At 37.1% G+C, this 16,592-nt stretch overlaps 1 protein-coding gene and 1 long non-coding RNA gene across 2 annotated transcripts; both read left to right on the forward strand.

Moving 5' to 3' along the window:
* The first annotated feature begins 362 nt into the window (after positions 1 to 362).
* LOC109113939 (uncharacterized) lies at positions 363 to 1,334 on the forward strand. The gene has a single exon (XM_019195880.1). It carries the CDS (start codon positions 363 to 365, stop codon positions 1,332 to 1,334), a length of 972 nt encoding a protein of 323 aa, XP_019051425.1.
* A 9,656-nt stretch (positions 1,335 to 10,990) lies between these two features.
* LOC148790567 (uncharacterized) lies at positions 10,991 to 14,743 on the forward strand. Its single transcript, XR_016077162.1, has 2 exons — positions 10,991 to 12,076; positions 12,274 to 14,743. It is a non-coding gene; the product is annotated as an uncharacterized LOC148790567 (long non-coding RNA).
* The last annotated feature ends 1,849 nt before the right edge of the window (positions 14,744 to 16,592 follow it).

Consider the following 16,592-nt stretch of genomic DNA (forward strand, 5'->3'; position numbering starts at 1 on the left):
TACAAAGGACAGCGAGGCATCAAAAATATGCAGCGAGCTTGAAGTGTTTTTTGTAGAGTTATTATCTTTATTCATTCTTTTATTCATTATTTTCCTTTATTCTCTTTTATCCTTTACTAGCTGAGCTGGCATTCTGTTATTGAGCTGGGAATATTCTTTTAGTTTTCTTTTCTGTTAAGTTTGTTAGTTAGGGATTATTCTTGTATATAAACATTGCTTTTGTAACCTTTTCGGGTGTAGAGAATATATTGGAATTCTCTCCATTTTTTTCTTGCTTTTACTTTTGTTCATGGTATCAGAGCATCAAGATCTGGTGCCTGAGTTTTTCTTTTGATTGATTAAAGAAATTTCTTATTAACGCTATGGAAGAAGAGGTGGATACCTCTATTACTCGAAATGGTCGAAATACGACTGGCCCTGGAGCTGTTGCAGAGATCACGAAAGAGTTAGCCTACAACTCGAACGGAGATCCTTTCTTCTTGCACAGTTCAAATCATCATGGAATGATGCTAGTTACAACACTATTAATTGGAAACAACTACCTCACCTGGAGCAGATCTATGAAGATAGCTCTGGGTGCGAAGCTGAAGCTGGGTTTCGTAGATGGAAGGATTGCTCAGCCAAATGAAGGAACAACAGAGTTTGAGCTTTGGACAAGGGTGAACTACATGGTAACTTCCTGGATCCTTAACTCAATCTCAAAAGAAATAGTAGATGCTTTTCTATATACTACTACAGCTAAGGAACTCTGGGATGAAATTGCTGAAAGATTTGGTGAAAGTAATGGGCTTTTGCTTTATCAAATCCAAAGAGATATAAGTTCAATATCTCAAGGGAATGAATCGGTAGCTAAGTATTATACTAGACTTAAAAGGCTGTGGGATGAATTGACTTGTTTAATGCCTATTCCACCTTGTACGTGTGGTTCCGCTAAGGCAGTTGTCGATTTGCATTCATTCAATAGATTAATGCAATTTCTGATGGGTTTAAATGACTGTTATGATAATATAATGAGTCAAATCCTTGTAATGAAATCCTTACCCTCTGTGAACCGTGCTTATTCCTTGGTTCTCAGAGTTAAGAAACAGAGAGAAGTACACATAGCTTTTAATGAGAACATAGACTCTACTGAGTTATTTGCTAAAACCCAAAACACTAATCAACCATACAGAAGGGGTGGAACTAATAAGGGAAATACTAAGAAGATAGACATGGGTCGGAAGGATAGGGATAGCAAGTATTGTGATCATTGCAATGTGAAGGGACATGTAAAGGAGACTTGCTTCAAGCTCCATGGATACCCAGAATGGTATAAGGATCTTAAGGAGCAGTAGAAAAAATTAGGAAATAGAACAATGGCCAATATGGTAGAAACTTCTTTTGATTTTGGAACTGAAGAGAAGCTTGATGGCAAACTGATAAGAAAGTGGATTTGGCTAATATGGTGCAACAAGAAGTTTTGAAGCTAATGAAAGGGAAGATGACTATGGAAGGCAGCCATGTCAATTTTGCCAACCTGGACAACTATGCAGGTAATTCCTTCAATACTAAATGTACTTTAAGTTTTGCATTGAGTACTATTGACTTATTGAAGCCTGATACTTGGATAATTGACACATGGGCTTCAAACCACATGTGTGGAAATAAATCCCTTTTTGATAAGCCTAGACCCACTAAACATCCATTACCTGTTTGCTTACCAGATGGATCTATTAAATTTGTTCATAGCATTGGAAATATTCATTTGTCAACTGATATTTGTTTGAAAGATGCCTTGCACATTCCTAGTTTTAAATTCAACCTCTTATCAGTAAATAAACTTGCTAAGTTTGCCCAAATAAAATTCACATTCTTACCAAGCCATTGTCTGCTGCAAGACCTGCAGACTGAAAGGATTCTGGCAGTAGGAAAACTACTAGGAAGCTTATACATTTTAGACAACTCTTGTCTTACGAAATTCAGATGTAATAAAGAGCCAAACAGTGACATGTTGTTTTTGAATTTCAATGATACTTTATTACCTTGTAATGCTGTTGTTTCTAGCAAGAAAATATGACTACTTCAAAAATTTCTCTTTGGCACGGCCATTTGGGACATGCTTCAATGAATGTTTTAAAGCATATTGATTTTCTTAAATGCTTGAATTTACAAAATGAGGTTGGGTGTGAAATTTGTCACTTGTCTAAGCAACAAAGGCTACATTTTCCAACCAACAACATCACTACCCAGCAATCCTTTGAATTAATCCATTTGGATACTTGGGGGCCATATAAATAACCTTCAATTACTAGAGCCACATATGTTTTAACAATTGTGGATGACCATTCCAGAGCAACTTGGACCTTTCTGATGTCACACAGAACCCAAATACTTGCCATTTTCACTCAGTTTTTCAACATGGTAAAGGCCCAATTTGATAAAACTATCAAAACCATAAGGTCTGACAATGGAACAGAGTTTACAAACCATGACTTCCAATCTTTTCTTTCTAGCAAAGGGGTGTTACATAAAAAATCATGCCCTTATACACCTCAACAGAATGGAATTGTTGAAAGGAAACACAAGCATCTCTTGTAAGTGGCAAGAGCTCTTATGTTTCAATCTAGCTTGCCTAAAAAATTCTGGGGACATTCCATCCTTATGGCTACTCATATTATAAACAGACTACCCTTCATTGTTAGCCTGGAAATCTCCATTTGAAATCCTATTTCATAAACCACCAGATTATACCAATTTAAGATGCTTTGGTTGCTTATGCTATGTAACAAATACATTACCTCATAAAAACAAATTTGATCATAGAGCATTTAAGTGTATATTCATTGGGTATAGTCCTGGCCAAAAGGCTTATAAAGCCTATGATTTGGAAAATCATAAAGTTTATGTGTCAAGAGACATAAAATTTTATGAGCAAATTTTTCCTTTCAAAACCAATTTAGTTTCTGTTGACAAAAATCCATCAATTGTTTTACCACTACCCTCTCCAGATAATATTTCAGATCTTTTACCAACCTCTACATTAGATGTATCATCACCTATACTAACGGCAGATGAGCCCAATGAAACACCTGATATTTTGAATTCACCAACCTCTGAACCAGGAACAGAAACCATTGGTGCACCTTATGATTTACTTCCTAAAATTACAAAACCAGAAACTATAGTCCTCGTTAATACAGACAACCTACCCCCTATCAGACATAGTACTAGAATTAAAAAGAAACCAGCATGACTTACAGACTATGTTACTAATTTGGCTTGCAGCAATGTTAGAACTACTGATAGAATCCTCAATCAGTCACAGGTTCATGCATCAACACCTCACACACTTCCAACATATTCATTTATTCAATCACCTTCACTTTCTGCATCATATTTTTCCTTTTTAGCTAATGTGTCAAATATTCAAGAACTAGCTTCTTATAATCAAACCAGTACTAATGTTGAATGGATTAAAGCAATGAATAAGGAATTAGAAGCTTTAGAGAAAAATGAAACTTGGGAACTCACTGATTTACCAGAAGGAAAAAGGGCTATTGGTTCTAAGTGGGTGTATAAAGTGAAGTTGAATCCAGATGGTAGTGTGGAAAGATACAAAGCCAGGCTTGTAGCCAAAGGCTTTCACCAGGTGGAAGGGATTGACTATTTTGATAGTTTCTCTCCTGTGGCCAAAATAGTAACTATAAGAATTTTTTTTGCAATTGCAACATCTAAATCATGGCTATCCATCAATTGGATATCAATAATGCATTCTTGCATGGGTATTTGGATGAGGATGTTTACATGCAACCTCTAGAAGGGTATTTTAAGGCTGCTAAGGGTCAGGTCTACAAACTGAAGAGATCACTCTATGGGCTTAAATAAGCCTCAAGACAATGGAATGCTAAATTTAGTGACAAAATTAAAGCTTTTGGTTTCCATCAATCAGCTCATGATCATTGTTTATTTGTTAGGCACACATCTAACTCCTTCTTTGCACTGTTAGTGTATGTAGATGATGTGCTTCTAACAGGTACTTCAGAAGCAAATATCATTTCAGTCAAACAGTACTTGGATAAGCTATTCACTATCAATGATCTTGGCTATGCTTAGTATTTTCTAGGTTTGGAGATTGCTAGGAGTTCTTCAGGTACTGTTCTTAACCAAAGGAAATACATTCTTGACATTCTAACAGATACTGAACTCCTAGGTGCTAAACCAGCTAAAACACCTTTCCCTAAGGGTCAAAAACTTTGTACAAATAAAGGACCTCCACTAGCTGAACCAGAGAGATATAGAAGGCTTGTTGGGCGTTTGTTGTATTTAAATATTAGCAGGCCAGACATTAGCTACTCTGTACAGCAGCTAAGTCAGTTCGTGAACTCTCCATGTCAGTCACACTGGGAAGCTGCAATGCACTTGCTTAGATATCTAAATGGTTGTCCTTCTAAAGGTCTTTTTTTATCCAGCTGACAATTCTCTTCAATTGGAAGCTTTCAGTGATGCAGACTGGGCCTCCTGTTCTGAAACCAGAAAATCCTTAACAGGTTTTTGCATTTCTTTGGGGTCAGCTCTCATTTCTTGGAAAACAAAGAAACAAACAACAGTCTCAAGATCATCAGCAGAAGCAGAATATAGGTGTTTAGCAGCAACGGTTTATGAACTTCAATGGATCTCCTATGTTCTCAAGAATTTTGGCATTCAATTAAAACTTCCAAGTCCTCTTTGGTGTGACAATCAAGTTGTTCTACACATCACTGCCATTCCAGTGTTTCATGAAAGAACAAAACACCTGGACATCGATTGCCATTTAGTTAAAGAGCAGTTCAAGCAAGGCTTCATCAATCCTCAGCATATTTCTACTCATCACCAAGTAGTTGATGTTTTTACAAAGCCACTTTCTGGTCCTCAATTCAGCAACTTCATGTCCAAGTTGGGTTTGCTTGATATCCACCAAACTCCAACTTGAGGGGGGGGGGGGGATGTAGAGTTATTATCTTTATTCATTCTTTTATTCATTATTTTCCTTTATTCTCTTTTATCCTTTACTAGCTGAGCTGGCATTTTGTTATTGAGCTGGCAATATTCCTTTAGTTTTCTTTTCTGTCAAGTTTGTTAGTTAGTTAGGGATTGTTCTTGTATATAAACACTGCTTTTGTAACCTTTTCGGGTGTAGAGAATATACTGGAATTCTCTCCATTTTCTTCTTGCTTTTACTTTTGTTCATTTTTCATGCCAAAGATTAGCTCCTTTGTTGGAATTCGAATGATTTGAGAAGATAAGGACCTATAATTTTCATTCCGTAATTTCATCAAGATATTTTGATGGAACGACGAAAGAATTCAGGACCCTCCGAGGTGGAAGCAAACTTTGGACCCTCCAAGGTGGAAGCAAACTTATAAGAGGTTTTTATCAGCGGTGTTGCTTGAAGCCGAGAACATACATGGCTTGCTCTATTATTCATCTTTCCCGTATCGTCGGCAAAGAGGGCTCTGCATCACAGTTTTCGACTTAGATTTTTGGGTAATACAAGGAGAGGTTGGATGTGGAAGGGAAGGAGAACGAACGAAGGGAATAGAGAGAGAGAGAGAGAGAGAGAGAGAGAGAGAGAGAGAGGAAGGGGATGTGGAGCGGTTCGGTGCTAAGGCCGAATGTGTCGTTGCTGCACCTCCCATTATCTCTCTCTTCCTCTCCCCCTCCCCCCGTTCCTTCGTACCTGTTCCAAAGCTTTCAATATCTGAAAATTGCAGAGCATAGTTGCAGACAACTACTAAATCCTTTACCTCCTCTGGAAAGGACTTGGTGTTAGAAAAACCTGGCAATGTCGGCGAAAGTGGTTGGATACAGACGACGACAATGGTGGAAATGGCAGTGGAGAGACAGGGAGTGGAATGGTTCGCTATAGTTACCGCCGGAGAGAGGGATGGTGAAGAAGAAGGGAGAGGGATGAAGGGCAAAATTGGATTTTAAAGAAAATTTATATATCATGTGGTTTCAAGTGTGTATGAATTTCGACGGAACATTAACGGATATTAACAATAGGGGTAGAGTTAGTCAATTGTCAAAAAACTTAAAGACATCGCAAGACAATAGCTAAACAGTAAAGGTACCGCATGTCAATTTGTGAACAATAGGGTAGTTTAAATGATTTACCCTAATAATAATAATAATAATAATAATAATAATAATAATAATAATAATAATAATAATAATAATAGGGCTAGTTACTTTAAACTACTCCAAAATTTTGAAAAATTTACTTTCCGTTATATATTGCCATTAAATAGACCAAAAAACTTTTTCACCCATAATTATTCTTCAAAGTTTTCAAAATATATCAAATTATAACCCAGATTCCAAACCAAACCCATTTCTACATGTTGTACAACACTGCCAGCACATGATATCTACCTTGAATAATTATTTACAAGTACGGGAGATATTCCTGTAGCTGGAAAATACTGTGAGGTCGGTGTAAAGAGCAGATTCTGACTCCTCATGAAAAGCTTGGTTGAGGGTCTACGGGATGAGCAATGAAACTAAATCCTGCAACTCCCTTGATGGGCTCGACCACTCCCAATGCTTCCGTAGGTTTCCTCCATGAGTTCTCTCCTTCCGAATCCTCCGTATTCGATCCAAACAATACCTAAATGATCCACATCATCCTTGGGAACCTTGCTTCAGCGTTTTCAAAACCAAACTAGACCAAATAATTGGACCGAAAAAACTGGGAATTGGTCACTTAATCGATTCCCGTTTTCTCTAAACAATTTTTTGGCCAAAAATCGTTAATCTAGTTAATAAACTATTGGCCCAGGCGATTGAACCATCAATTTAGACAATAATTTTTGACCGTTTTATGTTTTTTATTTTTTTGTTTTAATTTTTTTTTTTACTTTTTTGTGGGAACAGGCCATTCATTCAAACTGGATGATTGGACCATTCAACCTAGAAACCAGAACGGTTCCCTGTCCGATTTGATTTTAAAAACTTTGCTTTGCTTTGTTTCTATTTATAGAGGGTGTTGATAAATCAAATTGGAGCACTGTTGGGCACTCTTATGTATGCTGATTGCTTCACCTAATGTTTTACTCTTGAATTTATATCAAAAGTGTTTACAGTTCATTTCTGGTAAACAAAATGCGTACAGTTCAATATCAAAGAATCTAAGAAATTGTAATATATTATCTATAGCTGATCCCTATGCTTAACCTACTTTTTAACTTTTTTTTTTTTTAATATTGAACTATCACTACAAGAAAAACAAGCTAGCTGGCTTAGCCTTTTATACCGCCTCCTCGTACATGAGATGGCGATTCATTGGCCGCATCTATAGTTGCATTGCCCTAGGTCATGGGCCCCCCCGACCTAGAAGACAAAGATCGTCATCCTAGAGACCCTATCCAACTATTCATAAACCGGTGGTGTTTAGTGAACCACCGACCTAGATAATGTACACCGCTGGGATATGGTAGACGACAACCTGATTGCCGGCTTAGTTATTGAGTTGACAGTCAACTGTTGCCTTAAATTTGTCATTTGAATAAATTGCCACCTTAGCTAAATTATGTAATCAAATCCAACAGTTTTAACCGCCAGCTTAGACTAAATTATGTCATCTAAATAAACCGCTCCCATAAATGTCTTGTTTCACCAAAGATGGTGGCTAAGGCCGTTGGCATAGACGTAGTATAAACCGCCGGCTTAGATTTTTTATTATTTTTTAAAATAATAATATCAGTTGACACCTGCTTAAACCCAAAAGCATAAAACTATTAAATAAATTGCATGGTGGCATATTGATTTTTTTTAATAAAAGAAACATTTCATTAACTATGAAACTGAAACCTGAAACAAGAATTCAATACAATCAATTCTTATAATTTGATTTGCATTGCTAGTTTTTCAAGTGACCAATGCTTCCTAAACTTCTAAAGAACATCAAAATAGTTAGGGAAGGTTTTCCTGCTACATCCTGGATCCATTATGATGACAAGGACATCCTAGATCCTTTATTCGAATCATCACTTGGAAATATACATCCACAACTCTTCTCAAAAACTCTTGGAAATTGACATCAGGCATTTTATTCATGTTTACGTCAAAGGCACACAAGTGTTTCTCGAATGAGTCTTGGGATGGACCTGTAACGTGACATTGTTCTCTACTCAAATGACTTGTGCTCTCATCTTTTTAAGAACCTCGACAAATTTCAAGGGGAGGTGCAAATGGGTATAAGAAAACCTAGGAAGCTAGGGGATGATTTAAAAACAAATTTTCCTTTGGTTATAGCTCTAAATCTTGAGACAACTGAAGTTAAATAATAGGCCAACATCCTATTCTGGGAAGCTAGTTCTTTTTCCCTTCTCTAAATTGCTTTATATCACCTTCATGTTCATATCCAACCGCTTATTCTATGGGGTTGGAATTAGGCCATTAATTAGGAGTAAAGCTCCAAATGGGTTTTGAATCAGGCCAATAAAGCAGCTGTTAATTAAAGAGGAATCACAAGGAAAAGTATTTCTACAGAAAAGGGTTATGATGAAAGCAATTAAATGGCAAGAACAAAGAACATTGGTTGAATATCCTTGGAGAATCTGGTCTCTATTTTGGAATTTAAAACTTAAAACCCAGAAGTTCAACCAATCTTCAGGGGTAACTAAAGTAGATCAAGATTACTGGTTTACTATTTGGACTGTAACTAAGCTTACCTTCTCGTACCATATTTAGGATTAGCTGAACGCAATAGAGCTGTGAAACCAATAATAATGCTTCATACAAGTCATACAATTAATACATGGGGCCTGCCCTACAACATTTGGCCCTTTCCATTTCTGGCCACTTTTTTGGAGTCTGCATGGAACCGACCCTGGATTCATAGTCCAAGTAGGCCGAAGCTCTCTATGAATGATATACACAATTCTATAATCTGATGGTTCAATTCACAATCTACTTCATGTACAAATGGGACTCATACGTGCTACCCACTAGCTGTTCCCACATCCTTACTCATACTCATGAGACATTACAGATGTTCCTAATACATGGTGGCGGTGCCGAGTGGGTAGGGATGCGGGTAGTCAAATGTATTCCTAAGCTTTAAGATAATTAGTTGGATTCAAAGTCACACTGCGCCCCACAGAGTGTTCTACATGCACATTTCAGCATGCATTAGGAATATCTCTCATATTATCAAAATTATCGGTGGTAGATGTTTGCAATACACTGTTGGGATGTGCTGTGGGGCGTAGATGTGAATTCATTTGATTTATTGATATGGGCCCACTCTCATGTACTGCTGATTGATGACCGGATAGGAACTTGGAGGCAAGGTTCAAAATATCGTAACGATACATATTGTTCTGACAAGAACCCGATACCTAGGACATGTATAAATCATTCGTTCCGTTTCTTTTCATCAGGTTGTTTCGGATCTATATCATTAATCCATATTTAATACCGAATCTCTCACTTATGTTGTTTATTTAAGTTTAATTTTTCTTTCATTAATTGGCCAATTATTCTAAGGCAAATTTAAATTTAAATTTGAATTTTAGAGCCTAATTCAAATTATTTCATTAATTCCTGTAATTAATGATCCCCTATCATTAATTTCGTTTTGTTAGTGTAAAAATACTTCAAATATCAGTTATAGCAAGATTTAAACCTTGGTCACTTGATTTTAACAACCATAAGTTCGCCAATAATCCATACATATTTGTCTACTATGATTATATGTATTTTTAATGTTAAGTAAAATTTCACTTTTCTTAACGAGTGACAAATTTTTATTAATAAATACTAGAATTAATTATTAAAATTTATATACTAATAAATATCAAGATTAATTATATTGGTTTTTGAAAATTGACATTGACATTTTACTTTTTTTTTTATATTTTAGTTATTTCATCATTTTTCAATGGTTACTAATTGTGTCTCAAAATGTAACACTTTATATAAATTATTAAATTATGGTTTTTTACATTTAAATGACTTATTTACAATCATATAAAATATATAAATATAGTTAGTAATATATTTTTTGAGATTTATTTGAAAGTTTTACTATATTTATGTGTATCTCAATTTTTTATCCATATCCAAAATATATCCTAATACGATTTATTATGATGCTATCCGTATATCTGGAGCGCCATCTCATTGATGGCGACCACTCTGCCAAGTTATCAAAAGGACAATGTAATCATCGTGATTATCTTAATAATGTGATTTATAGCATGACAGACGTTCATGAACATTTGGGGCACGATCCACCAAAAATATGGCCCACATATAACCAAAACCCTCTCATTCAATATTGGTCCGATGGCTTCATAGAATGCCTTGGTGTAGTAAAATCAATACCAGTTATCAATGTCCTGCGCAATGAGTAATCCAGTAATCCTGCTGCTTCTATACTTTTGCTTAGTACAATCAACCAATTGCCAACTGTAAAATTAATGTTAATGGCCCCACACGTTTTTTTCTTCCAACAACCATTTCTGCCTTTTCTAGGACAAATTAACATCCTCCACATCCCAAGTATCCAGAATGATTTTTGGTATTTAATGCAATACATTAATAACTTTTGAAGGTAGGTGATAATAGAGGGCCTCGATAATGTATCAATTGAACCACCACTTAATTATGATCTTTAGATCAAACCATGAAATCAAAGTCTCTCGTTATATTGATATGAATATGGGCCACAGATCTTCATCTAAGGTTATGATTCTCAGTTTTGGTCTTGCACTACGGAACTGTCGTGAACTCTTTTTTTGGACTGGGTGATATATTTTATACTCAGGAATTAAGACATATCTTTGAAGTTTAAACAATGGCAGTAGGTATGAAATAATTGCTACCTGATGTATGGGTTTTATTGAAAGTAAAAAATAAGAGTACAGATACCTTGAATTGAATTGCTTGTTGCATGATTTTTTTTTTCGGTATTGAAACGTGGTGTGGTGTAATATTAGGGATTCGTTTAGGGCTTATATATCCCAATGTTATTCATAATTCCATATCCATGTATAATGTATTAATGGTTACAATCACAAAGAAGGAGAAGATAGCAGATGTATTGAATTAGACGAGGGAGCGAGAGATCATGGAAGTGTTAATGTCGTTCCCCAACAAAATGGAATCTGTCTTTGTTGTTAGACGGTTGGGCTCTCTCTTTCACCCAACAATTCTGTAATCCATTAGGGTTGTGGTGTCCCCTATTCCCATCATTTTTCACACCTCCCCCACCACAACTACCACTATCATAAATAATGTGTCACATACTCACATTTAATAATAATAATGATAAAGGGTAAATTACAAAAACCCTTTTATATTATGAGATTTGTGACAAAATCCCTCTGTATTTTGTTTTGCGACAAAAATCGTCCTTGTACAATGACCGTGAGACAAAGACCCCTTCCATTAGTCTTCCTTCGGTTACAATATTTTTTAATCTCCATACTACCCTTCTAATTATTATTTTGAGAAAAACAGTATCATCTTCCCCGATCTCACTTCACGGTACACGAACAGCGGCGGTAGATGATGCGAGGGTGGCGGACTTCCCAAGTCCTCCTTGTTGGTGATGACATCTCATCCATTCAAAAAACGTAGCATCGGTGACGTGAAATGGAAACCAGAGTCCAGAGGTATTCCGAAAATTTGTCTTAATTTCGTTTCTCTCTCAATAGTCTGATCAGAATGTTTCAACAATTCGTGAAATCTGTCGAAGATGGCTTGAAGCTCGCAAAGCGAATATAATTTGGAAACGTTCGTTCCGTTTCGCCTCCAAGGCCGTCGCAATGGAGAAATCTTCCCACACGCTTCTTCCGACTTCTCCGATGCTTTACGCAGTGATCTCTGATCCTACAATTGTTGATAAACCAGATATTACGAGCTACCAGCCTCATGTTCACGGCCGGTGTGATCTGCCGGCATTGATTCCACTTCAGATGAATGCAATTTCTGTGGAGGTGGACTGCTATTTGGATACCGGTTCGTTACGGTTAACGGATCGTGGTGTGTTCATTGTGTTAAGGGAAGCCGGAGCTGTGATTGCTGCCTTGCGATCCCAATGAGCGAGCAGGTATCCTAGAAATTCTTTGATAAGAAAACGTAACTTTCCAATTTCTCAATTTATCCATCTTTTCTTTGTTTCTACTATAAGTCTACAACGTTTGTCAAATGTTAAATCAAACTTCTTTCCATTTCAAATTCCCGGTTAATTGCTCTGTATTCAAAACTTGCTCTCTTGGTTTATATGTTCTTGTCACAAAAATCAAGTGAGGAAATGAATCTTCAGAGGGAGAGACTGCAGGAATAGGGTAGCATGATGCTGCCAGTGAACTAGAGCCAGCATCCAACCATCATTGCGGTAGAGTGGGTAGGGTCCTGAATATTTCAGATGATGGAAAATCCAAAGAAGCTTCTGATTATAGAAAGGGGTTCAACTAAAAGTCTACATTGATTCGATTGGTGACATGTGATGGGGATATGCAAAAAGGGTGAGGTAGCCATGTAGCCAAATAGTTTCTGCCTTGCAGAAGCTTAAGAGGGGAAAGTGTGTTTCTGTAGCTTTTATCGCAGTCAATTTCCAAGATTGACCTTTCAACTTGTCAAGAGGTTCATCCCACAACCTGCAACTCAAGGGGTCTGTAGTACCCAAAATGTGATAATGGAGAGAGAAATTTCTTAGCCGCACTCTGACAGTGAGGGCATTACCAGTGTTCTTAAAGATCTGAATCAATTGTCATGAATGGCGAACCATTTTAGTTGAAGATACTGTTAATTTTCATTCACTTTATCGTGAGTACTGAATAGTCTGTTGCAGAGGTCAATGTCACTTGTTGCATTGTCCATGCTACAAAAGAAGAGTTATTGGTAAGAGACAGCACAAAAATGGTGGATGGTGTTTTACTTAATGAAGCTGATGGTGACGTTAAACATCCCCATTTGAAGTCCTTGAGGATCTAATCACCAACAGCAGCAGTTGATGGATGAGATCTCCAATCTCTCCACCCAGTCCAGCTGGACCTTGGCCACTGCTGCAGCCCTTGCTGCCTCGTCTGGTGGTCAAACAGGGGAGTACAGTCAGCTTGGTGGGGTGAAGCATACTAACCTTGATGATGTTTTTGGATCCGTTGATACATTAGAGTTGTCTCAATTACAGAGGTTCTCACTGAATGCTGCAGCATCCCAGTTGCAATCTCCGACTGGATTCCGTATATGCGAAAGCATTAACCAGAAGCTCCTCAGTTATTCAACAAGCCTCTCTTCCTCTACAGTGAGGACATCAACATTGTTTGGACTTGATCCCTCTGGTTCAGCGGTTGCAGCAGTAATGAATTTGAGGTCAACTGCCTTCTCAAAGCGGAGTCAGAGCTTCATTGACCGTAGTCCAGTGAATCACCTCTCTGGTCTTCCTTCTATTGCTACCTCTTCTACCGAGACATCTTCTGCTCTGTCTCTCCATTGCAAGGAACAAAAAACGGAAATCGAGAAGAAAGGGGAGGAGAGAAAGGGAAAGGTGAAGAAGAGAGAGAGGGGGAGAGAGAGAGAAGGAGAGAGGGGAAGGACTTAGGAAGTCTGCCACCGCTGCAACAGCTATCACCACTGCTGTTCGTGTGTACCGTGAGTAGACCTGTTCATGGGCCGGGTAGCCCGACGGCCCGGCCCGGCCCGGCCCAGCCCGGCCCGCACCCCGGCCGGCTTGGTCATATAATTAGGCCTGCGGGCCTGACCTCGGGTTTAACACAGTAAGCCCGACTGTGTTTCGGGCCGGGCTCGGGATTTGTCAAAAAAGCCTAGCCCGAGCCCGGCCCGGCCCGACTCAGTATTATATATTTTATAAAATATATAATATATATTTTATATATTATATAAATAATATAATATTTATTAATATATATATATATATATATATATATTTTTATTCTTTTCTTTATAATTTCAATCTATCTCTCTCTTTATTCAGCTGCTTCAACATTAATAATAATAATAATAATAATATAGGCTAAATTTCGGGCCCAAGCCCAGGCTCGGGCTTCGGGCCTTAAAAAAATTTTTTAATACATGGTAAAAGCCGGCCCGCCCCGGCCCTTGAACAGGTCTAACCGTGAGGTGAGGTTGGGGAAGATGAAGAATGTTTTTTTGAATGATTATTAGAAGTATGGGGATTAAAAAAAAAAAAACAACTCCATTTGATCCAATATAAAATGAAAAAAGAAAGAAAAGAAAGTAGAAAACTGGGGACAATAACAATTATATATGGACAGAAGAGTGAAGATGACGCAACATGTATGTTAATGAAGCATCCACCAAGCTGCGGCTGTGCAGCTATGAGTCAGCAGCACTGTTGTTTTCTTTTTGTTCACTTTCCTTCCCATGGTCTATGCAGTTGAGTGAGACAATGAGAATGCTGTCCCCAAGTTTGATAAAGGAACTAGTTGAATAAGTGACCCACTTCACTATGTTCATCCCTATTAAGGGCATCATTTATGGCTCTCAAATGGTCAGAGATGAAGCTGTAAAAACAGACATGGGAGGAATGTCTAAAGAGTGCAATGCCTCCATATAGAAATATCTATGTCACCATCATTATTATCATTTAAGTATATGTTTGGCATCGAAGCTGCTGATGCATTGAGAAAATGGTGCTATTGATGTGTGGGTTGGAAGCACTATTTTTTTAGAAAACGGTGTTTTTTTATTTGTTTGGAATCGTTACTGCCAGGTAGGATGTTGCTTGAAGTAACAATAATTTTTTCTGTTTGGTACTAATGTTCCAGGAAACGTTTTCTGCAATTCTATCCATTATCCAGTGCCACATCATTGCCCTGTTGGCAGTAATGAACTGTAGCTCTAGGAAATGTCAAATTTGGCATTGCTTCAAGCCATGCCTTCCCGATTTCTAAGATGTGGCTTGGAGCATCGTTTTCTATGTAAAAATGGTTCCAAACAGATGGTTGTTTCTTGGGGCACTGTTTTTTCCTACGTGGTGCTGATGTAGCATCATTTTATGGAGCAACGCCAACGATTCCAAACAGACATTAAGCCTTGACTCAGTTTTATGGGGTTTCCTATTTCACCATTCCATTCCGTCTAGTGCCCTAGTTAAATTATTGGTGCTTAAATATCATTTCTTATTACTTTCATTCAAATTCTTTTGGATGTATTTCCAACTCTTTTAGCCCCTTCAACTTGTAATATATAGATTATTTTATTTAACATGTGCTATAGATGGTTTTACCTGTGGCCAAATAGATTCAGTCCACTTTCTCTCATTATATCACCTATTGAAAGCTGAAGTTATTCCTAGATTTCTTTACATGACTTTATTTCTAATCCTGTCTTTTCTAATTAAACATTTACATTTTGCGACATTCATTTTTTTGGATATATTATTTCTTAACTGCCCAATACTATGCTCCTTACAACCATTCAAATTAACATTAATGTCTGATTCCAAATCTCCACCAAGCCCATATCAATTCTTTTATAATTTACATAGTAGAAGTAGAAAATTTGGACACTTGAACTAGGGGAGATATTAATCAATATAGCAAAGACTATAACCAAACACAAGATGATTTTCCTCCAGGCCCTATTTATGAAATAATGGTCAGTTAATTGCAGTGAAATATTGTGTATAAGAGTGGACTGTGGTTGGGCAATTTCGATTGACCACCTCTTGGTTTTCAAATATAAATCTCAAATTTTGAACCCTAAAACTTAAACTCAAAACCCCTAAACTCTTAAACCCAAAACTTTAAGTGCAAAATACATTTAAATGATATATATCCTCGCTGACCAGGTAGGAGACGGTCAGCCAGATATTCATCCCAAATCGATAATAAATTGTAAGTAGAAACAAGACACAAATACAATAGCAGGGGAGTTGGCATAAACCACATACCTCGAAATACCAGTCACTTTAGTAAAACCTAAATCTCTATCATCTTCTTTTATTTCTTTTTTTTTTCCTGAAAACTTTCCTTTTCTTTCAGATATAGAGAAACAAGAAATCCTCGTTGAAAGAATCTTCTTTTCTTCCTTTTTCTTCTGGATTGCCCTAAAACACCACCAAGAACTGAATGGAGGAGGGGGGATGGTAGATCTTGGGAGGTTGTGGCGTCCTCTTACTCTTACGTCTATCGTTTCTGTAGGGGTTCAATTTAGAATGGTACCTGCCACAGACAAAGCATATATAATGGTGTCAATGGGGATGTTTATCCAAAATCCAAATAGATTTGGACATCCATTATGTTCATTGATATAGATTGAATTGAATATTTCAATAACCATCCGATAGATCAAACACAACAACGACAAGAAGGTTTTGATGACTGATCAATGGTGTTTTTTTGTCATTAAAAAAATAAACAAGTAGACTTACAAACCATGTGAAATGTAATCCAGGATCAGCTCCCAACAAAACCCTTTCCAATTCGTTTCTAATATGATCTGACACCGCATGATTTTACCATGAGATGAGATGTGCTGCGTTGGATCATATCGAGTGTGTTGGAATGTACTAATATTGTTTTTGGTAAACACGGAAATACCTTGGTATTAAATTGAGTTGAGTTGAATTGGAATATTTA

The sequence above is a fragment of the Nelumbo nucifera genome, chromosome 6, assembly GCF_055504915.1.
Source record: "Nelumbo nucifera cultivar China Antique chromosome 6, China Antique-T2T, whole genome shotgun sequence".
Taxonomy (NCBI): domain Eukaryota; kingdom Viridiplantae; phylum Streptophyta; class Magnoliopsida; order Proteales; family Nelumbonaceae; genus Nelumbo; species Nelumbo nucifera.

Bases quoted from the DNA above. Each gene is read 5' to 3' on its own strand.
- LOC109113939 (XM_019195880.1), top strand. From the start codon at position 363: ATGGAAGAAGAGGTGGATACCTCTATTACTCGAAATGGTCGAAATACG.